This window comes from Lepidothrix coronata, unplaced genomic scaffold (assembly GCF_001604755.1).
Source record: "Lepidothrix coronata isolate B3197 unplaced genomic scaffold, Lepidothrix_coronata-1.0 Scaffold7, whole genome shotgun sequence".
NCBI classification, from domain to species: Eukaryota; Metazoa; Chordata; class Aves; order Passeriformes; family Pipridae; genus Lepidothrix; species Lepidothrix coronata.
Window position 1 is genome coordinate 1886632 of NW_016690187.1, and position 25173 is coordinate 1911804.

General features: G+C 41.9%; 1 protein-coding gene across 2 annotated transcripts in view; it reads left to right on the top strand.

The window, feature by feature from the left end:
* Positions 1-25173, top strand: part of PLCL1 (phospholipase C like 1) — a 192960-nt gene that overhangs the window by 92459 nt on the left and 75328 nt on the right. Inside the window, exon 1 of one of the 2 annotated variants that reach the window (XM_017838561.1) lies at positions 12613-12666. The exons of the other annotated variant lie outside the window; for it this stretch is intronic. Coding sequence (XP_017694050.1) covers positions 12628-12666 — 39 coding nt within the window. The 5' untranslated portion in view covers positions 12613-12627. Of the gene's footprint in view, positions 1-12612; positions 12667-25173 lie in introns of those variants that run through there. 2 annotated transcript variants of the gene reach the window in all.

Sequence of the window (25173 nt, forward strand, 5' to 3'; positions counted from 1 at the left end):
ATAAGTAATAAATTTGTTTTTATGAGAAAGCTTCTGATGTATCCTTAGTTGCCAGGAGTGAAAACTGATTATGAAAAAGTAATTTATAGCAAAAATTTATATGAAATACAGAGCTTCATGGATATCAAGCCATATGAACAATTCAAAACTGACAAAAACATTGGTATGTTAAAGTTTAATATTAATTCCTCGTATTTCTATGACCTTTACTCTACAGTTTCTAAAGCTTATATTTATATTACAGATTCTACTGTTTCATAGAAGTTTATATCTTTTTAAGTCTTCCAAGACTGGTGATATCCTGTTCATAGTGTGCAATGAACAATGCAATTAATATGGTTTAAAAATTGGGGCTGTCGCCTTTCCATTAAATAGGTGAAAGAAAACTCAGAACAAAATGAATCATATACTCTACATGCCTTTGATAACAAAAAGTGGTTTTCCTAATCTTGCAGCCCAACAGGATTCAACAAGAACATGAGATCTTCCATCTCTCTTTTCCTAAACTTTAATCCCAATCCCAGTAAGACCTGCACCAGTCTCAGTCCCAACTCTCAATTGCCTCCTCAGGATCTTGTGATCAATTTGTCTTTTTATGCAATCTTTTCCTAATCCTGAGCCTAAAACAGCCTAAGCCTGAGCTTACCCCAGCTGTCTCTGTACAGTACACAGCTCAAACCCAGCATAAGGTCTGAACACAAGCAAATGCACCACTGCCAACAGCACCCCCAAACCTGGCCCTGCAAACCATGAAAGTTTCTTCAGAAACACAAACTTCACCTCACTTCTTTTATGACATTTTTTCTTTTACTTGAATCTGTTACTGAATGTATGTGTGATAAAGCTGTGTTATCGTGCCATCAAGTAACACCAGTGTGTAAAGGAATGATTTTCATGCTATTCTAAATATTTGTAATTTGAAAAGGAAAACATTATTTTGAAAGATGAGTAAAAACCTTATGTGATTTGGCTATAAAAGAGAAAATAGGCTGATGAGAAAATTGTGAACATACTAAGCAGTAGCCCATTTTCGTAGCGTGTCTCTTTATAAGAACAACTAGCACCAAAACCCTAAAGAAGTTTAAATTGTAAATGGTTCCTCTTTGCTACGGAAAGCATGACTTAATTTTGCTTTTAAATGGCAGATTTTATTTGTCTGTCTGTGCCTGGTGGGAAATGACTAGACTGAGGTTTTGATTTTGGATATCCTTGTAGAGGTATTGGTGGTAGCCCCATGTCTTCCCCACTGCCATGTGAATGTTTTCTGCTAGAATAGGCCGGAGTGATGCAAATATGGCTCAGGTGGGTTGGGGGAATCAAAGGAACTTATTCAAGGACCTTTGGTGTTTCATGCTTGAGTGCACAACCTCTTGTTCTGAACACAGACAGCCACCGTCTACAGGCCTTGTAATGGAGAACTGCACTCTGAGTAATTTCTGAATAGTTTCCTTGGCCAGCTGTAGTTTTTCTGGCACAACACCTCATCATGGCTTTGAATGTAGCCCATTATAATTGTTAGATCTGTTTTAGCCAGTGGAAATTCCAGTGGAAAAGTAAGAACTGCAGTCGTCCCACCCCACAAGCATCTGTTGTGAAGCCAGAGATGATGGATTTTGTTGAGTTTTCTTTATGCTTGCTGGGCCAAATCCTCACCCGTTGTTTAAATTTTGAAGAAGGTTGTCTAAAACCAGAATTCCTCCTTGTGTATAGGTGCCACCAGCTTCAAATTGCTCCAAATGTGCTGTACTATACTGCAAGGTTTGTTGGTATTAATTGCAGCACATTTATTACCCTGTAAGAGCTATTATAAAGCTACTGCTTTGTGCAGGCCAACTGGCTAGGTAATGTCCCAGTACTCTCAATTTTCCTTTAGTTCAGTTTATTTCAAGTGCAGCTTCTCTCTGGGAACTATCTCTGTACAAATGACATGGTAGCATTCCAGGGCTCTGTCCTTGCTGCCAGCTGATTCATAGACACTGTGCAGGCAGGTCACCTGCAACCTCTACAGAAGTCTGAGTCAGACCAGCCTCGTGTACCTCATTTGATGTGATTCTTGGTATGGTTTCTTTCTGTCGCATGGATGGACAAAAAACGGTGTGATGTGAGTGTCCTTCCAGTAACAGCAGTCTGTACTGCTGTGTCCCCTCTTAGGACTGGCAAAATAGAGTTAATTTACAGCAGATACTTGGTGCCTTGCACTATTGGCTTTTTTGGCTTGTGTCCCATAACAGTCGGGAGGTAGGAAAACATCAGAGGCTGGATGGGGCCTTTTTTTTTTTTTTTTTTTTCTTTTTGCCTCTTACACAGGAAAAACTGTATATTTTGCTGTTTACCTTTAGGGATAGAGCTACCACTTGTACAGATCCCTTTAGGTCTTCTGGGAGCTTGTTTATACAGCTGTTTATACAAAGACCAATGTCTTGCATTTAAAAGGATGGCAGAGTGAAAACAGATACTCCCAAAGGGTGAAGTCTATTTTTCTTTGCTGAAAGAAAGGGGCAGTTTTCTGTGTTTTGTGACAGTGGGTTATTCCTTGGAGTCATGTTCCTAAAGCTTGTTCTCGCTTGCCCCACAGGGCTCTTCAGTGACCCCATGCACTTCAGTGTAGTCGATGCATTTCACAGAATTTGATAAAGACCTAGGTCAGCACCCTTTTTCTATGGGTCTTGCCCACCTATCAGTGTCACACACATCACACAGTTCCTGATAAAACTGAAAAATATCCTATTAATTTTCACGGGAATATCGTCATGCCCAGATGGTTGAAGTCCTTGTTCAAGACTCATACAGCAGAACTCCATCATCCTCATCCTGAATATGATCTCTGAAATGAGGAAGGCTATTGTCATATTTTGTAAATTGGCATCTCAGTACAATTTAGTACATTTTTTTTTTTAATCCAGCAAAAAAATCCCAGTAAGTTCAAATGAATGGGAATCAGTGGGTGGTGCTGAATGAGGCTGGGACACCACTCTGAGCAGGTGATAGGAGTGAAGGTGTTCAGCTCCTAAGAGTCAGGCTGCATCTGGGCTGTGAGCAGAACCCATTGCTTGTGTCAGTAGGATTTCCTTTTCTAAATCTAGTGAAAGAGTTTTCTTTATGGAAATGAAATAGTCTTCTAAAAAGCTGCTTAAAAAAGCCTTCCACTATTTGATGGAGAGTGTTGCTCTTTCAGTTGAGTACAGTGTTGTAGAGCTCTGCCTTTTTTTTTAAGGAGTTGTTGTGCACTGTTAAATCCTGCAGGATTTCTTTGTTGCAGGACTGTAGGTTTTGATCCAGCCTTCATTAAAAGGAAGCCTTTTAGTTTATGACTTGGAACTGCTCTTGCATTTCCATAGAAATAAAGGAATCTAAACAGCATGCAGCTGAAATTAAAAGCCATGGAAGGACAATTTCAACCAACTTATTTTCCTGAACATATTTGGAAAACAGAGGGACAGGTCTGTGAATTTATAAATTTGAAGCAACATAAAAAGGACCTTGAACTTTCAGTCAAAGAGGCATGTAATTAAATTTCTCCCTGCTCCATAATTTTCTATTGTATCCTTGTTACCTTTTTTGTCATATCTATTTGCATCTTCACAAATCCAAAATATCTTAATTTGAATAAAACAAAAGCCTATTCATGCTTGTACTATTCATGTGGTTTAATTGGTTTACAAAATACAAATGTTCTTTGAAAGAAACTGATTTGATTTCAAGAGGCTGGTAGTTGTCCATCATATGTGGTCCTTCTTCTCACAAAAGACGAAGGAACAGAACTAGACATAAATGGGCTTGCTTCAACTTGCTTTGTTTTTGCCCCTGTTTGGGCTGAGCTCTCACTGTTGCTCAGTGAATACAGTAGGAAAATATTAGGGTTGTAGCTAATTGCACAAACAAAAATAGTTTTCCACATGTGAAGTTTAAATGGAGAACTGAAAATACTTTTCAAATGCTCCATTTTTCTGTTCTAGGTAATATCAGCATGATCTTAAAGACTGCAAAATTCATTATGGTCTTGGAGCACCTGGGCAGATGGGATTATGTGGTAGAGGTAACAGTGTTGTATACCAGTGTCAGTCAGGGTTAGAAAGAGGTTCCAGATTATTTTGATACTTAAGTGAATATGTAAGGGAGAGTGGTTGAGATAAGGTGGTATGTTCTTGCATCCCAGATTATGTACATCCAATTAAATTTGAATTGAATTACAAGTAAGAATTAGTTGAAGCTATTTCTGATACCTTATATGGAAGAATCTGTTAAGTAATGATTTGTTAATGTGGACCAAGATTTTTAATGCCATGGGTCTCAATAAGGGCCAGATGGAGCAGGTGACAATGGGAGGGGTGGGTAGGCAGCGCTGCCACTCTGTGCCAGGGAGGTACTGCAGTGTTTGAGCACAGAGAGAGGCACTGTGCTGGGTGACTGATGGACTTTGCAGGTTCAACTTCAGGTCAGTAGGACCAATAGAAACTGAGTTTGAAAATCTGGCCAGATAAATAGCTCCCTGTGGAGGTGCAGGTTTGTGATTTGGAAAATCAGTCTTGCAGTATATCTGAATATCATCACTGCAGACATCTTCAGTGATCCCATTGCAAATGTGTGGGGAGGAACTCCTAACCCTGAATATCATCACTGCAGACATCTTCAGTGATCCCATTGCAAATGTGTGGGGAGGAACTCCTAACCCTCACAACCCACTTCTTGGCCAGCTTCATAGCATCCTGCCGTGCGGTGGCCCTGTGAGCTGAGCCTCTGCATTGGTCCCCAGACATTGTGTTGGGGGACCAATTGTGTTCCTCTGGAAGCTGGGAAGATATTCCCTTCACTGGATCTGCCTTGGTTATTTGGTGCAGACCTCTGCAATGTCTTTTCTGCTGCTGCAGATGTGGGAGGAACAGCCCTTGCTGTCTTTCTGTAAGAGCTCTTCCTTGGTTAGAAGAGGAAAATATTCTTTCTCTCAGTGTCTGCTCCCAGATGAACAGCTACTTCTTGGGGTAGCTGGGAAAAGGAGAAAAGAGATGCTGCTCTGCAGACTTTTCTATCAAGGGAAGGACCTTCTAGCAGTAGCTGTATAATAGCAACAAGGCAATACAGCACAGGTTAAACACCTCAGTGTGCAGGGTGTCTGGTGTAATTCAAATACCAAAGAAGAAGTTAATGTAGAAAACTGTTAGTCAACTCATTAAATTGATCCATGTGTTTATCTGGAGAATTATCTAGTCTTCTGCAGGAAGAACAGCATTTTATGGTATGATTAGTTACTAGTTTATTTAAACTTTTTACGTGTTCTCCAATACAACCAGGCAGGGACCACCAGCTCAATAATATTCATGTTGCCTTTGGGGCACATCTGAGTGTGGGGGAAATAAATGCAGAGTATTTCATGGAGGCTGCCTGCCCCTGAGGCAACTTTAGTGATGTCAGCTCCTCATCTGTGTGCCTTCATGAGACTATACCCAGAACATACAGGCTAAACTCAGAGAGGGAAACGTGCAGAGCTGTCAGTCGAGTCTCTCTGGCTGTCAATATAGTTTATGTTTAAGCACAGACTGAAGGGCACAAGAAGATGCATTACTGACAAAGTAAATCAAATCATGGTTGGCAACAGGTTGCAAATGCAGGAGAGAACTGACAATGGATAGGCAATGGAATTATAAAGCAGAGGGAAGTCTCTGAAGGATACAGAGATCATAAAAATGGAAAATACTGGGTAGAGGCAAAAATAATCTATTGTGTTACCTCAATGGGAAAGTATTTGCATGTCAAAAGAAAGTTTTATACACAGCCTAATGTGGTGGTAATAGGAAAAAAAAAATCTATTTGCACTGTCATTTCTTGCTCTGTTTTTCTGAGTTCTGAGGCTGCTGTAAAGAAAATATTATCTCTTCTGAACTGCAGATTAATTAGTCAAGATAATGAATAATTCAAATCTTGAATTTACGCAAAGCATCTCTTCTCAGTTTATATATTTTGCTAATAGAAAAAGAGAAAACCAGCTTCTTGTTGCAATTTGAGATTTTTTTCAAAGCAAAAGACTCAGTTTATGCTTTACTAAGATGAACTAGATCAGGACTTAATGGTAATAGATTTAGCAATCTGCTGAATAGGCAACTGTTTACTATGGAGCACTTCTGTTGTATGAGAGATTCATTAGCTGAATCTCATTTAATGTGTTTACTTCTTGACTTTCACGGAAGAAAAAAGATGTAACAACAATTATTTTTTACTTTTTATTTGCCATGTGAATCATCCAGCTTCACTTTTTCTATGCCAAGCAGAAATCAGTCTGGAATACTTAATCAGTATAGATTGCAGAAGTATTTTACAGTGATGGAAGTACAGTTGCTTACTTGATATTTACTGATGGCAGAAGAGCTGCTCACATCTGGTCATTTGTATGGGTGTTGTAAATACTGTGTTTGCCTGTGGGAGAACTGGAAGGAAGCAGGTCTATACTCCCCCCAGTGATGCTGAGAAGGCTCTGTGTTAGGCTCTGCTGTCAGCTTCTGATAATCTCTGAGCACCTTTGCGTCCCTTTTCCCTTTTACACTGCTGACCCACAGGGGTGCTGTGGGGATGAGTCAGCCTGCCCCTCTGCCCTGAGGGCTGACCCTGGGACATCTGGGGCCTCTCCTTGACACCAGCACCTTTAGTAGGTGGTGAAGAAAGGGCTCTAGCAGAGTTGTTTTCTTGTGGTTGTGAGCGAGGCTGCCGTGCCCTTTGAGGAGAAATGGGCCAGCTTGGTGTGAGAAAGATCAGATTTGGCTTAAATGCTGTGATTGCTGAAGAGGAGCCAATACCATGTCTAGGACTTTGTTGAGCCATGGAGGCTTTGATGACCTGAATCTCTGGTACTTTGGGTAAAATGTACCTTCTGAGAGAGGTAATGAGTGTAACTACTGATTCATGTAATCAAATAGTTCTGTCCCTGGACCTCTTCCATGCAGAATGAGGAACTTCAGAGCCCACTGTGTGGCCGGAGCCAGCTGCTGCACAAGCTTATGCTGCAGTCATAGAGCCATAGACTGGCACAGACCACATGACTTAGGTTTGAAGTATTGATGTATAGAGGCAAATCCTACTTCTGAAAAGCTGGTAACCAGCCTGAGTTTGTTGGTAACTTGGTAAGCACTGCTTTTCTGGGTGGGGGGGAAGAGGGACTTCGGTGGTTGGAGTGGGCTGGGGAAGAGTGTCTTTTTGCCACTTCTCTGCATGTGGCATGTACAGAGTGGTACTCTGCAGAGCAGAGGGGAGTAGGCTTTGCACATCTGAATTTGACTTGACCACTGCCAATGAAAAATGGTTAGTAATACTGTCACCGCTCTGTCTTTTATAAGACTATTCAGAGCCAGCTTTCAGACATCTTCTAGAAGCCCATATCTGGTGCAGGCAGATTTGCAGGGACATAATATATTCTTGTTCCCTAAAGATTTTCCTCCACCTGCTTAGGTGTAGTCCTCTGATGTTATACAGTTGCTATGGAAATAAATGACATCACTGTCTGGGGAACATGGCTTCATATGAGAAATCAATAAACTAGAGCAAATGAGTTGTCAGACAGCTAAGTTGCCTCCCTGTCTTACTCACATGGAAAAAAAGAAGGTGGATGAGAAAGTGATAAATAATATTTTCTTTTTCCCCAAGGAAATGTGTGTTTTCTAAGCCAAATGTCTGTCAGTTGTTTTAGACTTCAGAAGAGCTCAATAATCCCCTAAAGATGTAAAAGGAATTCAAGTCAGGGAGTTGGTGATTTCCCACTAGCTACATTGTATCTCGTGTTCCAGTTATTCCCGTTTCACTTTCTGTCTTTGGTACCTGTTGGATAGTAGAATGCCATAAAAGGAGCTGGGAGAGATGGAGAGATGTAGTCAACTGGTTCCATGAGATAACTGGAACTCCTACAAATACACCATCACCTCTGTCTCTGAGTCTGGTTCCTGTTCCCTTACTCACTGTCCTCCCCTCATTAGGTGCCTCTGTCACTGCCTCTGCCATCAGGCTGCAGGCAGCACAGGCAGGGCATTCACAGAGGCCACCTGCCTGCAGAAAGCCAGGTGCCAGTGCTGCCCCCCTTATCCCAGGTGCCACTGCTGCCCTCCCTATCTGGGGAATTCAGTACAGGCCCCCTGAGCCCGGGGTGTGGAATGTATGCGACACTTGGCAGCCCCACTAGGGCCCAACCCACTTCTTGGGGTGATTTTACATATAAGGTATCTTTTCCTAGGAATGAAAGGGCTTTCCCTGTTCCAGGGGTTATTATGGTGGATTGCTGGAAGCGTGTGAGTGCATGTAAATTCTTCGCTGCAGTATCACTTAGGTACTGTCAGTGCAATAATCCCCAGGAGGAACACAACCAAATGAAGGTCCCAACGTGAAGCATGTGTCCTAAGTGGCTATTTCTGACACAGTTTATAAATTAAGGAAATTAAATTGAAAGTGCTTTAACTACCAGGAAAAAAAGCCTCTAGAATAAATGTTAACTTCTGTACTTAAAAGAAAACTCCAAATGGTTTAAAAAGCTGGATAAAGTCTATTTTGTGTGTCATGTATGAAAACAGCTATTATTATGAGAAGTAAAGCAACTGATATTTTCCAGATTATGTTGTAATGACACTGGTCCTTCCTAGTCAATATGTGATGGATAGTGTTAAAAGGATTAGGAACAAATTCACTCCTTCACAGGAAGGTTGAGCAGGGAGACTGTGCTGTTTAGTGAATTTGCTGTCACTTACTGAGGAATTAGCCAGCTCTCGTTGTGACTGGAGCGCATTTGAATCCTTGGATAATTTCTGAATGCATCAACCATGCAAGAAAAGCACTTTAAGAGGTGAAATATATATGTTGTACCTACCCCTCTGGGCTGCAGTGGGCTGTTTTTCAATATTTACTTAAAAAAGCAGGCCTGGCCTAAAATATATATGTAGGGTAAGGGTCCAGCTCTGATAGGATTTGGCATTACAGATGAGTTGTCAATGTAGGAGTGCTGTGGTTTATGGCTGAATGGAGGAGTTCAGCACTGCATACTGTGTCATTAATCTCTTTGCTCCTAAATATTAGATTTATCACTTACCAGTTGTACAAAGGCAAAATAAGCGGTAAGATAATTACCCAAGCGTGTCCATTGCAGCAGCCTGGGCTGCCAGTAGAAGGATGTTGTATATATGTAGTTTAGAACTAAGACATTTGAAAAACTGCTGGATGTTACTTTTATGTATGAAGTCAGGCATTGGTGCAAGACACAATGGCCTGAGGGTTTGGTGTAAAACCTGGTTTTTGTAACACCCCTCATGAGACTGCAGATTTGCCAGCTGGTGTGATTGGGCTCACCTTACAGTTTCCCTTTTGCAGTAACTTCCCATTCCATGTCCCAGCAGAGCACAGGGATGACTGTTATTCACTAATCCCCTAACTGGTATCAGGAACCCCACACAAGCTTGTAGCGTTTCCCCATTTCAAGCATTGTGAAGAAAAACAATATTGGGAGAAATTTATCTGTGCAAAACAGGCACTGAAATGTGATAGAAACATTTTGGTAAGAAAAAGATCTTACACTTTATTGTCTGCTTTTCTGACTCTTCTTTAGAGCTGCATATGATAGCAGGAAATGCTTTTCTTCAGTGTCTTTCTATTTAAACTACTAGTACTTCAAAACTTCGGGGTGTGGGATGACCAAAGTATCAAGAGCAACCTGCAGGGACATGGCACACAGTTCTTGGCAGAAGTCAGTCCTGTCTGCTTCGCACATACAGTTCTGTTGAAGTCAATAAAACTATTTGTGTGACCAAGGCAAGCAAGATTTGGCTTGCTTGGGAGACAGCTTTTAATAGCAGACTTTCACTTAGAAGCAATGATCCTGTTGTCTGAAAATGTCCTTAGTAATAAAGAAGAGAACAGAAAGAGAGGAAAGCTCTCGAGGAGCAGAATAGCTCCTGAAGTCTATGTTTTTCATGAAATATCAATTATTGATGAGGGTTTTTCTATAGCATCCAGCTAGTCCAGATGAGGAGCGCTCATGCACATACAATCAGTGAGTTCAGGGAAATTGCCTAAATAAATAAAACAGGCACAGTTTTGCTTATTAAATACTGAGTGGTTTTCAACTTTGCTTCAGCACATTGGGGAGTTTGAGTGTGCTTCTCCAAGGGAGAGGAAGGAAAATAATAAGAGAGGGTGGAAAGTGAGAAGTAGTAGAAGGCACGGATTTAGCTCATGATAAGACTAGGTGCAGGCTGCGTGCCATCTTGGAAACGACACATACAAATATCCCTAAGTTTGTGCTGCAACTCCTCCTTGCTATTTTGGAGCATGGAAGAGAGACTGAAAGTTTTCTGGAACAAGGAAGGGGTCTTGTTGCTTGCATAATATGAAAGATAGGTCTGGAATATGATACATTATTTACCATTTACTCCTGTTCCTCTGTAAAACTAACGAATGCCTGTTGCCTCTTCTGGCTGCCTTTAAATTTTTTTTTAGATCGCAAATGACCATTAAAGGCATCAGGCAGCAACATCTGTGAGCATATATAGCAGTAGCTAGTGCAGCTGTACCCAGGGAAGGATGCACAATCAGCTCAAAATAGCTGACCAGGCAGCTCCCACTTAGCAGTTCAAGGTCTCCCATCATGTGGGGCAGATCAGTCCCCTGCCCCACATGGGGTTGGCTCCATGATGCCCCAACCAAGCAGCTGGCAAGCCAGCACAGACCACAGCTACTGCAGAGATTGCAGTGCAGTGGCCTAATGTCCTTTGTCAAGTTCCCTGATAATGCATGCAGAGTCTGTAGGGTGTGTGTGTATACAGGCGCACACGCGCTCAGAGGTTAAAGCTGCCCTCTGCAGAGAGCAGCTCTCTGATGTGGTGGCAGAAGGAAGTGATGCGTGGAAACAGTGTTAATTAAATGTCACATTTTGGAAAAATTAGATGCCAGGTCATTGAGTTAAAATACTGGTGCTGTGTAAAACAGAAAACACGAGTCTCGTGATTATTTCTATAAACATCATCTTTGTAACTTGCTTATATTCTGGTCATTGCTGGCAACCCCAGTCAGGATGCAAACTGCATTATGCTAAGTGTGTTTATGAAGTACTTCAAAGCAGTCTCTTACTTAACAACCATTGGGTTTCTCTCTTCCATATCTGTATGTGAGAAGCCACAACTGTCTGTTCATTTATGCCCTGTGCCTACACAAGAAAATAACATGCCAATACACAAGTGGCTGTATCTGTGAGGTAGAATTTGTAAAAATTCTGTGTTGAAAACTATTTTATCTGCTGTATATTTAAGTAAACACAAGATGGAGATGGAATTTGTTACATGCCACTCAATCTCAGGAGAGAACGGGCTAAATGGCACTTTCCAGAGAGCTAATGACCATGTAAGGGGAGATGCTTGGTATAATTATATAATAGTAGTAATGGTACAAAGGCAGCAGAGATGCTTAGAGGTTACTTCTCTTGGGCACTCAATCTGAGGGACAGGATGTCTCCTCTTGTGTAGTGGGGTGCATGGAAAGTGAGGGTGGTTCTGTGTGGGAGCAGAGGTGACAAGACAATGTCAGCTCAGCTGTTTTGAAATCCTTCAGTGATGAGAAGTAATGCCCAGGAGAGCTTGGGAAGCTGGTTGCAGCGCTCTCTGAAACAATAGTGTTGATTCTTAACAAATCTTGGAAAACTGGGGAGATTCCAAAGGCCTATGGGACTCTTAAGCCCTTCTGGTGTTTAAAAAGGGCACAAAAGCATAACCCTTGTTAGTAGGTCAGGTTGGCTTGATGTTAGCTACAGGCTGACAGGGCACAAATTGTTTGCGACTCTGCATTAATTTAATACTCCAAAGTATTAAAGGCTAAAAATATAATTCCTACTTACTATGGTTTAACCACTGGTAGATTTGTCTAAATTTTTCTTTTGGTAGGGTTATGTGCTTTCATGATTAAAAAACCAGTGATTATATAATATGCTTGGATTTCTCTAAATCATTTGAACTAGTCATATCTGTCTTTTTGATTAAAAGCAAAATCCAGGAAACTCACATTGTATTGAATTAACCTGCTGAGTGGATTTAAAACCTGAGATTTTGAAATGAATTTGTTAACAGGTACAATATGAACAATGAGACCCATTCTTGTCTTCCTGTAGGTACTGTTAATAGTGCCATGTTGGTAGAGTTGGTAGAGTTTGCATACAGAAGTGCAAGCAAGTAACGAGGACATCAGCTTACAGAATGATGTAAATCACTTTTGTTTTCATTCAGCCAAAAGTAAGGTAACATAGCAGGGAACTAAGAACCCTACTTGCATAAATAAGGTAAGAAATTTCATATTTGTTATATATTAACCAAGGTGATTTAAGGTCTAGCTCAAGCTATTATAAAAAATCTGCTCTAAGCAATACAGCAAGTGAAGCCTGAAGTGCAAACTGGAATTCAGGGAGAGAGGTGCTGAGCTAGACAGGGGATCATGTCTGTACCATATAGAAATGCAACAGTACAGAGAACCATGCAAGTCAGTTCTAATGGGCAGGTAGTTCCATTTTTACTCCCTCCTCAGAACAGCAACTGAATTGCAAAGACCACAGCAGCACAGGCAGCAGGGTCTCACCAGGGGCAGAAGCTACTGGCTGGCAGCTGATGAGGTCAGGATTGCTTCATGACCCCACCATGGCTCCAAAGGCATGCTGACCAACAGGTGGGTGTTTTGTGAATAAAATAGCTATGAGGAAGCGCAAAATACATTGTTATTTAGCTTAACAGACTCAGTGTCCATGGGTTGAAAGGCTTCTCTTTGTGCGCAAATTCTGGGGGAAGGTGCTTAGAAAACAGTTTGTCTTTTTCTGGGGCCCTGATAGCATTACTCAGCCTTTTGGAAGAGCAGCATCCTTTTGTGCCAGCTTTCATTAAACACTTCCCCTGTTTCCCAATTTTCTCCCTTTCATGTGAGGGAATTTCATCTTGCTGCCCTGGAGCAAAACGGTCACAACTGTCTTGAGTGTGTTCTTATTTTGTGAATCTGCTGGCCTCGTTGGCTGGGGACATTTGGGAAGGGTGTATGTCAGCATCTGCTCCAGAACAGCTAAGTGTGTGCCAGTTATCAGGGCAGTGGGGAGATGTCTGGCAAGCTCTTCCCATTCCGCTCGCCTGGTTTGGCAGCTGTGGGCCACCTGCAACAGCAGTGGGGTTTCAGTCACAGGAAACCTGTTTAACAGAGTGCAAAGCCCTGCGTGCTGGTGGGCTGGCATGGGTGCAGTTGCAGCTCAGTGGGTGCCTCAGCGGCAAATTAAATTTTCCATTCCTGAACTCAGTATAAACATAAAACTTAAAAAAGAGAGAGACGGAAAGTTAAAAAAATGATAATTCCACCCTTTCATGACAGCCACATCGGGCACCAAAGTGCTGAGATGTGCAAATGCTCTGACTTTGCACACTGTTTGCAGGAATGAAGCTGTAGTCAATACCCTTCTGTGAAATCATTAAACAGAACAAGCCAGACTGTCGTGGGCGTCTTTCTATTAATTGAGCTGGAACTTTGGACTGGGAGTGAATGTGGCCTGCAGGTGCTGGCGGATGCTGATTGCCTTCAGCTATTAGTAATGACCACAAGGCATTAGCTAAATGTTGCTTTGAGAGATATTAAATGAGTTGTCAGCTCTCACTGTGCTTTAAAATCTATTGAAATAGTGACTCAGTCGTTGAGCATAGCTGGCCATCTCATTTCAGCCAGGGTGGACTAGTCTTAATTGTACTGGAAGTGCCAGTGTGGGGTGACAGGAATGGTCCTGGGTGTGGGTTAACTTCTAAATGACTACAGACTTCCAAGGTGGAGGTTCTTCATCCCAGAAAAAAACCCCACCATATAGAAAGGATATGCAGAGCTCTACAAACTGTGAGCAGCATGATTAAATTAAATTGGAAACTGATGTTTATTTTTGCTCATAATAAATCTAAGGTACTTCAAGTGAAACTGTCAGGTAGCAGTTTCAGGACCAAAGAGTATACCTTTTTTTCATACAAGAAGTGTATCTAAGCTTAAATACATTGCCAAACATGCTTTGATAGGAATGTTAAAAGCAGAGGTGGTTTCAAAAAAGTAAAATCATGATATGAAAATTGTTTGGGAGCTATTAAAAATGGCATTGCTGACCCAGGAAGCCTCTCAGTCCTAGATATCTAGAATTTGTCCAGAGAGCCTGTACTAGAGGAGTGTCACTGGTCCACACCTAATGCCCTCCTCTAAGTCTCCCATGTTCGCAGCTCAGAGATTTCTGAGTGCTTGAGAAGATTGGGTAGAACTTTTTTTTCTTTGGTATTTACTTTTCTCTCCTGGACATGCACTGTCATTAGAGAAGAACATACTCTATTTGCTTGTGTGAGCCTACACGGATATGAAAAATGAAATTTATCCTGTGGTGTAAGCATCCTGCCCTCTGGAGAAAAGAAGCAACCTTCTCTCTTGTGAGGCCTCCCACTGACTTTAGTGAGATGATCATCATGACTAACAACTTAAAAGCAAACCAGGTTATGCACAGGTAAAAGAGGTTCAAAGGGATGTATGTGAACAAAACACATTTTGGTTTTTCTGGTTAAAAATGTTTTGGTCACTACAGGTGGCCTCAAAAAAGGCCTTAATTCTAGGAGGTAAGCATTTAGATCATTGAAGGAAGAAAACAGAAAGCCTGACGCGAGGGAAAGTTGGTACGGTGGTTCTTTTTTTAATACCAACTTCTTTTTTTGTTCTAGCTGCATACTTTTAGAGAGGAATATTTTCTCCCCTGTTGTGGCGCTTGTATTAGTTTTTCAACAAAAGGCTCAAGGGGCCTGACAACGCACAGATAAAATCATACTGAGCTGTGCTTCCTGGAATGTGGCACATCAAACAGGCCTTTGTTGGGTGGTTAAAGAGCCTGTTTCGTTCAGATGCTATTTTGACAGAACGCATTGTTTTCAAAGACCCTGGGAATTATGCCCATAAAATGCATTCAGCATTACATTTATGAGGCTCAATTCAGCACTGGAACGGTGTTGTCTGGGGACCTTTAAAGACCAGACATGAAAGCAGTGCCATAATCCTCACATTAAATCTCATCTGTTGTATCGCGCTGGCTCTCTTGGCGCAGCACGTCCACATTTCAGTGTTTCTGAGAGTGCCAATTTAATATTTCTTATTTATTATCTAAGCCTTGCATAGTTGTGCAGTGTGATGTAAGTATTGTATAGCATTACACATGTTCTATGAAACACTATAGGTCCTTCTGCACTTTTTCTAACGACTCTGTTGAAATGAAGGCCTCAGCTCATAGCGCTATACAGAACTGCTTTTATATTCCTTAGTACTAATTCCTAAAAGATGACAATAACAATATTTGTCAGCTTTAGGAAAGGACTGTCTAATCTGTTAAAAGATACTGACAATTGTGAGTATTAATATGTAGGAAGATAAACATAGGTGAACAATTTCTGAAACTCTTAGAGTTCTGTGGGTTTTGTGGGGTAAAATTCCCCTGATACTCCTTCAGGGATGTTGCTGACTCTTATGTACAGGTATGCACTATCCATAATTACATATATTTTAGCACACACCTGGGTTAGTTTCCTGTTTAACCATGTGGTTGTAGGATTGCACTGCTGACACAAGAGAGTGCGTGGAAAAGTTTGGTTTGGGACTTGGAAAACCCTCTGTGGGAGGAGTTTGAGCTTGGATACAATTTAAGCCACACGTGGAATTGTACCTTCTGCCTCTACAGTGTGACCATTTCTGTTGGGCACCACCAGCTATTCAGAGCCTGAGGAGAATCTAGGGAAGCTCTGAAGTTAAGAGCACCACAGGCCTCTGGAATCAATTGACTAGCTCCTGGGTTACGAATGAAATAGAAAATGAGCAGTATGTGTTGATGTATTTCTTACACAGTTTTGACTGGATGAGTGGTTATACAAGGTACAGATGTACAAACCCTTCCTGTATTGAATTGGCTTTATTGCAGCTGTTAGTTGCATATGTGATTATTTTCTTTTTAGTTTTGACATTTTTTGACTGGCAAAACTGTCAGTAACCCCAAACAAAACCAAACAAAATAAACTTAGCTGGAATGGAACTACACTTTAAAAGAAAACATAAAGTTGTCTTGTTCCTGGCATAGCTTTCTCCATTACCTGAACTGATAGCACCTACTCTACTTGTTTGGAGCTGTACACTGTGTCTTCAGTCAGCACTCCTTTACGGTGCTGCTAGCCAGAGCTACTTATCTACTGTATACAAAATACAAGTTTTCCTTATCTCTCTGTGTCTGTACAGTCTGCCCACATGATTTGACTAAAATTCGTGTCTTCCTGCTTACATTTTGGTTCTTTCTTGGGACTGTTTTTGTGTGGTTTTGTGGTTTGATTTCTTTTTTTTTTTTTTTTTCCTTAGCCAGTTAGCATAAAACTTCAGGGTTTCAAATCTATACAGCCAGTTCCTTTAGCAGCTTACACTCTTTGCAGCGTGAGTGCTCTCTGGGCTCTGACACCTGGAGATGCTGTGTGTCAGGGCATGGTTTTCCTACGAGGTGTAGGCTGTGAAAGGCTGCAGCCTGGAAACTGAATGTGCTCTTGTGAACACTTGAGGATTTAGTGTCTATGCTCCAGCAAAAAGAGGAGACCTCTCTGTGTGTCACCCTCTGGAGCACAAGGTAGTCTTGTATGGTACAGAGAGTCAGCTCCCATGCTCAGGTGCAGACACTCGAGAAGGAAATGGGCTGCTCAGGATTGGAAGGTGAGCTTTGGGTTCATGTGGTGTTTGACACTGTGCACCCTGTGCTCTCCAGTGTGACCTGCAATTCTGGCTGCGTGAGTCATGGCAGGAAGGGATCTCCTGGAGAGAGGGTGAGTGGTGCTTCATGAAAATCAGGCCCCTCCAGGGTGTGGCAGGGAGGGTATCTTAAAAGGCCCAAACTTGCCCATCACTTTTGAAGTTAAGGAATTTAATCAGTTTATATTAATTTGGACCCACTTCTTAAAATGTTTAAACATGTGCATAAATAAATTGTTATGAGAAGCCTTAAAGCTAAAACTAGGCACAATGTTTTGTAGTGCTAATTGGTGAATAGTAGCAGGGAAGGGCTGTGCCTTAACACCAGGGCACATCTTAATTCTATTTTTATAGTAGAGTCACGTTCCTTTCCTGCTGGTGACCTTACTTTCTTCAGATGGTGGGGGGAAAATACTTCCTTCTGTCAATTGATGCTGCAGTCTGATGGATTTGAGATCAAACTCAATGTATGCCTACTCTGGGTGTGAATTAGGTCTCAGAACTGCCTGGAGCTTGTGGAGTGGCCTGGGGGTGCTAAGTGCTGTTACAGAACTTGTTTTATTGTGATGTGAACACAGGCAGAATTACTGAAGTTCTTCTAACTGGTTCCTCATGACACTGTTTGTTAGCACCACCACACTAAATGACCTCCCTTACATAGAAAACCTGTGAATTACCAGCTCCAAAATACTTTAAAACTTTGCAGTCTCTTCTCTACAAGGTGGCACAATGCAGTGCTTCTGTCTGTTGGTTTTGAGCTGGGAAGTAAAAACCCATTTAGTAAGATGGAATCTTTGAAGCTATAGCAAGTAGGTATTTGGGGAAATGAGTGGCAAATTCTGTAGAAATTCTGAATGAAAAGAGTGACAGAGGGTACTGAAACTGTACTCTGCTTTCCAGAGGACCTTACTTTTAGAATTCTTGGTGGTTCAGGGTTTTTGTTTTAGTGCTGTACTCAGATGTAGTGTTGGTTCATGTTAAGTGTGTAATTTTAGATCTTCTCAACTGTTTGTCATGTCCTTTTAGCTAATAGAAACAAAATGAATCATCTTTATCTGTTTTAGCTATGCTTTCTGTATCTTAGCTAACGAGATTTCCGGGTAGATAATTCTTGAATTAGTTAGAAGTGTTTGCAAACTCCAAACCTGAGTTGGATACCTGAGAAGATAAGGAAAGGAAAGTGAAAAAAACACCATACTGAAAAGTAGATTAAACAGCTCAGTATATTTTGCAGCATGTGCATAAAATGGTCTGGAAAAATGTTGGCATTGCACAGCAAAGCATCCTATGGGTAAGGAGGGCCCATGTAACTGGAATTCACCACCTCTGCAGTTATACAGTATAGTATGTTCGTGTATTACATGCTTACACTCTTTCTGTCAACAGAAATCTCACTTTTTCATTTTCCTACCTTATATTTTATGTTGATTCCTGTTGCTTTAATACTTTACTGTCTGCTATGATATTAATGGTGGTGCAAGCAGTAATCTGGTGACTTTGTATTAACAAAGTAATTTCTCTCTGGCTCAGTTAATTTATCTGTAAGAGAAGTTAATCAAGTTTCTCAGCGATGAGATGTAGTTTGCTTGAAAGAGCTCTCTTGGAAAGATCCCCACAAACTTACTGTCACCTGTGACTGGAATGTGGACATCTGGAACACCATGAGACACCAACCTATGCTCAAAACCTCTCAGATTTGCTGGGGAGAAGTGAGAGGTGGACCATGCTCTGGTTTGCTTTGCCAGAGGCTCTGGAATTGCCTAAGTAGATGGTGACGCCTGGTGCCTGCATACAAGAGACTTTTTTAATTAAAAGAAGAATCTATTAGCATGGGGATGCCAGGAGAAAACCAAGTTATTTTTAAAACCTCCTTTCATTCAGAAACTATTTTTGAAATGCTAATGGTGATATGTTTGCCTCGTGCTGCTGTATCATAAGCAAAATTTGCAAATGTTTAAACGCTATCCTATTTTGACACTTGGCAACTTCTGCTCAAATTCTGCTGACACATTTTTACAGCTTGTTACTACATGCCTTGAAGCTCCAGACTGGATAAATACTTAGCATCGTGAATGCACAGACATTTAGTATATGAAGTGCCTCTTCAGAGCCCAACAGAATGGTTCAGTTGTCACTGATGCAAGATGCCTGTGGTCTGCAGTTGCAGTTTTAGCAGAGGAGCATTGCACTTTGCCTTGCATTTGTTTGGAGAGCAATTAAAAAGCCTTACATTGAATTTTAGCCTGGAAGAAGACTTATAAAGACATAGTGATTATTTTAAGAGGTTTTTGGGCTTTGCTGACTCTGTGCAGAGTACAGAAACTAGAACCACCTAAGTCTTTGTGGACTTAGGCGTGCTTTGCAGTGGGCTGTTCTGCCAGGGTGGTGACTTCTGAACCGGAGGATAAGAGGTCCTCAAAAGGGATTTTTTGTTGCCTGTTTAAGTGTCTTTACTGGAGAGTCTTTCTGGCAAAACCAGGAAGTTTCTGGCCTCTGTGGAGCTGAGCAAACAGACTTGCTCCCCTTCGCTCTGGAAGTTAGCGGCTATTTCTGGGGAAGCAGTAACTTCTAGGAGAGCAAACAGCCTACTGAATCTCAAGATGCTAAGGGCACAAGTAGTTTATTGAGTTAGGACTTAAATAGCCATGACAAGGAAACCAAGGTACATTGACTTTCTTATCTACAGTTGCTGCAGTCTGCTGATTTTGAATTTGCACTGCTGAGGCTTCCGTTTGAATGGCAAGAAAATTGTGAGAGCTTTCAGCATCCTATCAACCTCTAAGCACTGGCACAGAAATATGTCTTTTCTTTTGAACTGCTCTGTGCTAGGTCCCTGGTAATTTTTTGACATTACTGCCAGCATTTAAGATTTTCTCACCTTGAAAATGTACAGACAGATGTGTCCTACAGTACTTCATGTTCTCCCAGCTCTCACAGCCTTCTCCTCTACCAAGGAGCTGAGGGTCTGGGAAGAGGATAAGCAGAAGTGTAGCTAAAAAATGATGATAATTTGATGATAATAATAAGTCAATCTCCCTTAGCAGTTCAGAGGTACCCTAAGGAAGAATCTGGCCGAATCTAAGTTTAATATCCACAGGAAGTTTTTCCTGTCAGGGACCTCGGGGACCAATTTTACAATGTGTTTCTATCATGAATGGTGCAGGTACTTCCAGTGAACAGAGATACACCTGGGCTGCAGTTTCACTTTTACTGACAACTCAGATATCTACCATCTTTGGCTGTTTTTCGGGCTCTGCCAGTTAATTCAATAACAGTGATTCAGAAAAGCTGTTTGGAGCTGAGGGATGGTGCGGTGCTGGGGAACCCAAGTGGCTTTTGAAGAACCATCTCTCCACGGCTCAGCTGATCGAGCAGTGCTGTAGTTACAGGGGCTTTTACTATATAGACCAGTTGGGGGTTGCCTTCATACTCTTTAAGAAGTAGCTGGTGCATCCTGTACCTGACCCAGGGATCTGGGTTGCGAGGTGTTTGTATCCCACCCCTGGGTCTTTCCAGCTCCCCTTTCACTGGTAGCAGCTTAAAACTCTGAAATGTTTTCCTAGGCAGTGCTTTTGGACATAATTTCAGAGCATTTTGCAGACATGAAAACTCAAGTAGGTGAAGAGAATGGTCCAGACATTCACTAATTGAGGTTGAAAAGGGCCCATGTGAGATTTTTTATATTAAACTGCGGTCACTTCTGTGAAATCTGGGGAGAGCCAGGCTGTGTAACTGTAGTAACTGTGTAACTGTAGACCAATGGACATGGGAAAGGCAGAGGAGTATTGAGGGGTGTAGATAGAGGAACAAAGGGAATTAACTGCTTGCTGGTGAGTATTTCCTAATGTGTGTAAGATCTAGGGAAAAGAGTGGTACAAATCATGTGATGGGGAGGCAAGGGAAGATAAAAAAACCTCTGAAGCCTTTGTTAAAATAATACTCTGTGGAAAGTGAAAAGTTTATCTTCTCAGTTAAATTATGTATTTGTTCAAAATTCACACCACCACTAGAAGGTGAGTCATAAGACAATTGCAGCTGATCTGCAGGATAGTTAACGTTTTAATATAAGCAAAAGATCCTGACATCCTTTAAAAATATTGCTTTCCAAAATACGGAAATGTACAACACGTACGGTCTGGCCGGCTTTCCAGATGTAATAAGGAATATGTACTTTTCATATCAACATGTGTGGACCATCAAAGGCAGCTGTCCTTTGGCATTGCTTCCCCCCAGGTGGGCTCCCTGCTGCGAACAGGAGCAGTGCTGTTCCCCCAAAGAGCAAGGGGCAGGGAGCGGCAAAAAAAGGAGCGAAATTTCACTAGTGTTGCTTGTTCTGAGAAGCTTTTACTGCCCTCATGCTAAAATAAAAATAGCTTCCTCTTCTACTGAGCACAATAGCATCTGCCTGCTGCGGGCAGACAGTGCCAGTGTCCAGATTATTGTGAAGGCCCATTTGTGGCTGGAAGAATAATTAAAAATGCTCTTAATGTAAGTAATGTAAATGTGGAGTAATGTTTGTGGATGGTCAGGAGAGCACAGGACAGCTTGGGATGACAGTTTGAAAAATGTGGCTTTGTGTGGGGGTTTACCAAGGTTCTGAAGCCAAGCTCTGTTTGTAATAAACTGCAAAGTGAAGCGCTCAGGAAAAGATGAATGTGAAGGATTTAGCATCAGGACGCTTTGTCAGTGATTAATGGAACTTGGCTAGTTTTGCTGCTTGGCAGTTTTACCTCTGCGCGATGCCTGTTACCCTGTGGACCATCTATAATCTCACTGGCTGTAGCTGTTTGGACCCATAGCACAAGCCAGGACAGAGCAAAGAATTCTGTCCTGCTGGTGGGTCTGCTTTTTAATCAAGTACATATTAACTGTGACAAAGAAGCAGATGTTTTCAGGGTTTTTTAGATAACTTAAAAAGGCGTGGTTTTGGAAGTACAAACATCCTTTTGGACTGTTATAAATCACTGTCGTTATCTTGGATGAAATGAGTTTTGGAGTTCAACTTCATCCCTCTGAAGGACACCTCTGAGAGTTAATTGGTGTTGTCCTGAAGCTTGCCTCCATTTTTAGCCTGGTGTCAGTCCTGGTGTAAATAAGAGGAACTGCAGTGGCTTCATTCAAGTTGGGCAAACCTCCAGGAAAGTGTTTTGAAGAACCCTGCAGAGGGGTGTGTGAGCCGTTGGGGCGCTTGTCGTGGCCAAGGCAGGAGGAGAATGCTGGCTGTGCAGGGAGGATGTGCCTGGGTGCAGGCAGAAAGTGCCAAGAAAACTTGGGAAACCAAAGACTTGACTGGGCTGTTGGGAGGGTGCAGGCTCACTGTGCCACCGGACCAGCCTACCCTCGCTTCTATAAGGGGAGGAGCAGCGCTAGCTGTGAGCTGGCTGGGAGGCTTGGGATGGAGCAGCAGGGAGCCTGACAGAAGCAGCCAGCAGCAGGAGCCATAGCAATGTCATATGCCAGAAATTTATTTTCCTGGGGAATAGGGATTCCCCAGTACTAAAGACAGGGTGATCCTATGCTTCATGTCCCTGCCTGCTCGTGAGGGCTTTCCTGCATTTCATTGTTCTCACTTAGGAGTTGGACTTCGATGATCCTTGTGGCTCCCTTCCAACTCAGGATATTCTCTGATTTAGTCCCAGCCAGTAGAGATGAAGCCTGATTTTGCCATCATTTCTCGACAAACTTTTCCAGGTCAAAAAGGGATTGTTCTTTTCTCAAGATTTCTGGCCTTGGCTACCAAAAGTAGTGGCCGCATGTGAAGGACCAGTGGGATTTCACACTCTGACTTAAAACAAAAGCAGTGCTTTTAGAGGCATGCATCTGTGGAAACAGCTGTATTTATGCTGGGAGAGAACACTTTTCCTCCTTGCCTGCTCCTCCCAGCAAAGCTCTCTGCAGCCCTGCCAACCTTTTGCGGAAGAGGAGCGGTGGCCGCTGGCAGGCTGCCAGGCAGGCTCCCCATGCTGCCGCCAGAGGTTGTGGGGATGCTCCTACTGCCCCTGGGGAGCAGGAGGGTGGCTGGGAACCAAATAAGTCACTGATGATTGTTCCTGATATGTACCAGAGTAAGTCTCTCTGTAAGTTTGGCGCTGCGTGATTTCCATGGCTTTCAAAACTTTGCAGTTCCTCCAGACTACAGAAAACGTGCATAATGAGGAAAACCAGAGAAGAAAAAATAACTCCCAGCCATGCTACCTTGTAAGATGGTTTGTAAGTTATGCTTGGTTTAAGAAAGCACCTGGAACTGCAGAGAACAGGCACCTACATCTGCCAACACACCTCCACCTCAGCTGGGACACCAAAACAATAAGGATTTCATGTCCTTGCCATATGCCTGAGTTTTGTCCAGATGGTGGAGGTAGACAACTGGTGTCTTGGGCATTACAATCCTTTAGGGGCAGTTGATGTCTTTCACCCACACCCTGTGTCTGTCTTATTTGCCTGGGAGCTACATTTTTGCATTCTCCTTATTTGACATGTATAATGACAGGGTTTAAACAGCATATCACATAATTAGCTCTGAATGCATAATTTAACTCCACTGCTGTGAGTATGGGAACATGCCTTGCCCTTGCTCAATGTAATAGGTGAAATGCAATGTATTAAACTCAGCATGGTAGAATAGATGTCTTTGTCTTAGAGCAGGTCCATACGAATGTTCCTCAGAGCTTGCTTTGCTGTCACTTGCCAGTTTGTACCATACTGGTTATAACAGATTTTTGCTAGAAAAGTTTCTGTACAAAAAGAATAGCAGATCAAAGTCCCTGTTAGGGCTCGGTGGTTCCAGTTTTGCTGCCTGTAGTTCTCTGAATGGCAATAGATGTATCAGCATGCATACATTACAAAGAACAGTCATGCAATATTGAATGGTCTGTCTGTAAGTGGGTGCTGGCGTGGTGTGAAGTGTGTGCAGTGTGTCTGCCTGGAGCACTGGAGTGGTAGAGCCCAACTGTGACACTGCAGGCTCTACTGACAGACTAAGGAGCAGCTTGGTGATATTTTCTTTCCATTGCCCTGGTGACTGAATAGTTTCCTGTAGCATCATTTGTTTTGGGATGAAAGTGTTAATGTTTGTTCAGTGATGCGAGATGGTGAGAAAGTACTCCCGTGTTTTGGTTCTAAGCTGATTAAAAATGCGAGGGAGAGGATATTCCCTTCTAGTTTTGGCAGTTCCAGAAATAACTGTGATTGAAATCTGCATGACTTTCATGTTGTCTCTGAGGCTTGTTTGTTTGAAGCATTCAAGAACAATAAAAATGCTGCCTGTCTGAATTTGAATAACTGTGCTTTCCAACCACGGTGGCACATGTCTCCTTTATGAAGAGATGTGCAGCTATTGCACAACATAGTGATGCACTTGTGGTATTTTTCAAGCCAGGTTGTTCTATCTTTACTCTTAAAGCTCTGGACACAAAAGTCCTCTTACTACCAGTTCTACCACCTTAGGTAGAACCCTTAGGTGCCAGGGTTTAATTTGCTCCCATTTGATTCAAAAGCTGTCCTGACCTCAGTGAGAAGAGGATCCTGTTCAGTACAGCTTTGCACTTCAGTGGGATAAATACAATGTTCAGGCACTTGCAGACCATACAAATCCTAACACTTTCTTTTGTGAATGAATATGCTGGCTCTTTTTTTTAGGGCCAAAGTAGCTGAAATAGCGTTTATTGTATTTGCAAAGGAGCTCTGCTGTCTTAGTCAGCAATAACAAGTTATCATTAACTGCTCTAGGCAGCAATGTTCTCATTAGGTGTTTTAATGAACACAGAAAGGTTTAAAGTTATTCTTATTCCCACCCTCCTTGAGCTAGATGCAGCTCCTAGATGTACAGGAACCATGGATTTTAGAGCAGGTCTTGGTTCTGAATGTAGGCTGCATTAATGAGTGTAGGAACTGCAATACCAAGCTCATCAGTTCAACTAAAATGCCATGTAGACAAATTGAAAAGGTCTTTATTTATAAAGCTTCTTAAAAAAAAAAAAGAGAGAGAGAAAAAAAAAAGAACTTATGTAGCTGAAAGTTACCCTGGGGATTTGTGGTTAACAGAGTGATTACAGTATCAGAACAGACTGGGCAGCAGCTTTGCTTCCATGCTGGAAAACATACTTTTGCTTCACCATGGCTATGGGAGAGATCTTTTGGGGATGTGCTTTGGTTCATAGGAAAGACCCCTGTCTATTGTTGTTTTGACAAGTTAAGCTTCTTTCCATTTAAGTTAAATTTAATGAAAGTTTTCCCTGTCTCCCATATTTCTTTTTTTTAAATCCTCCTTTCTTTCCATATTCTTTCCCTATCAACCCTATTAAAGTCGAAACCAAAGGAGAAAATTTTGTGGGACAAATTAATAGAAATCCTGTAATTCTTTTTCTGAAGAATAAATTGCTGTCTTCCAAACCCTTGGTGTTTTCCCTGTCT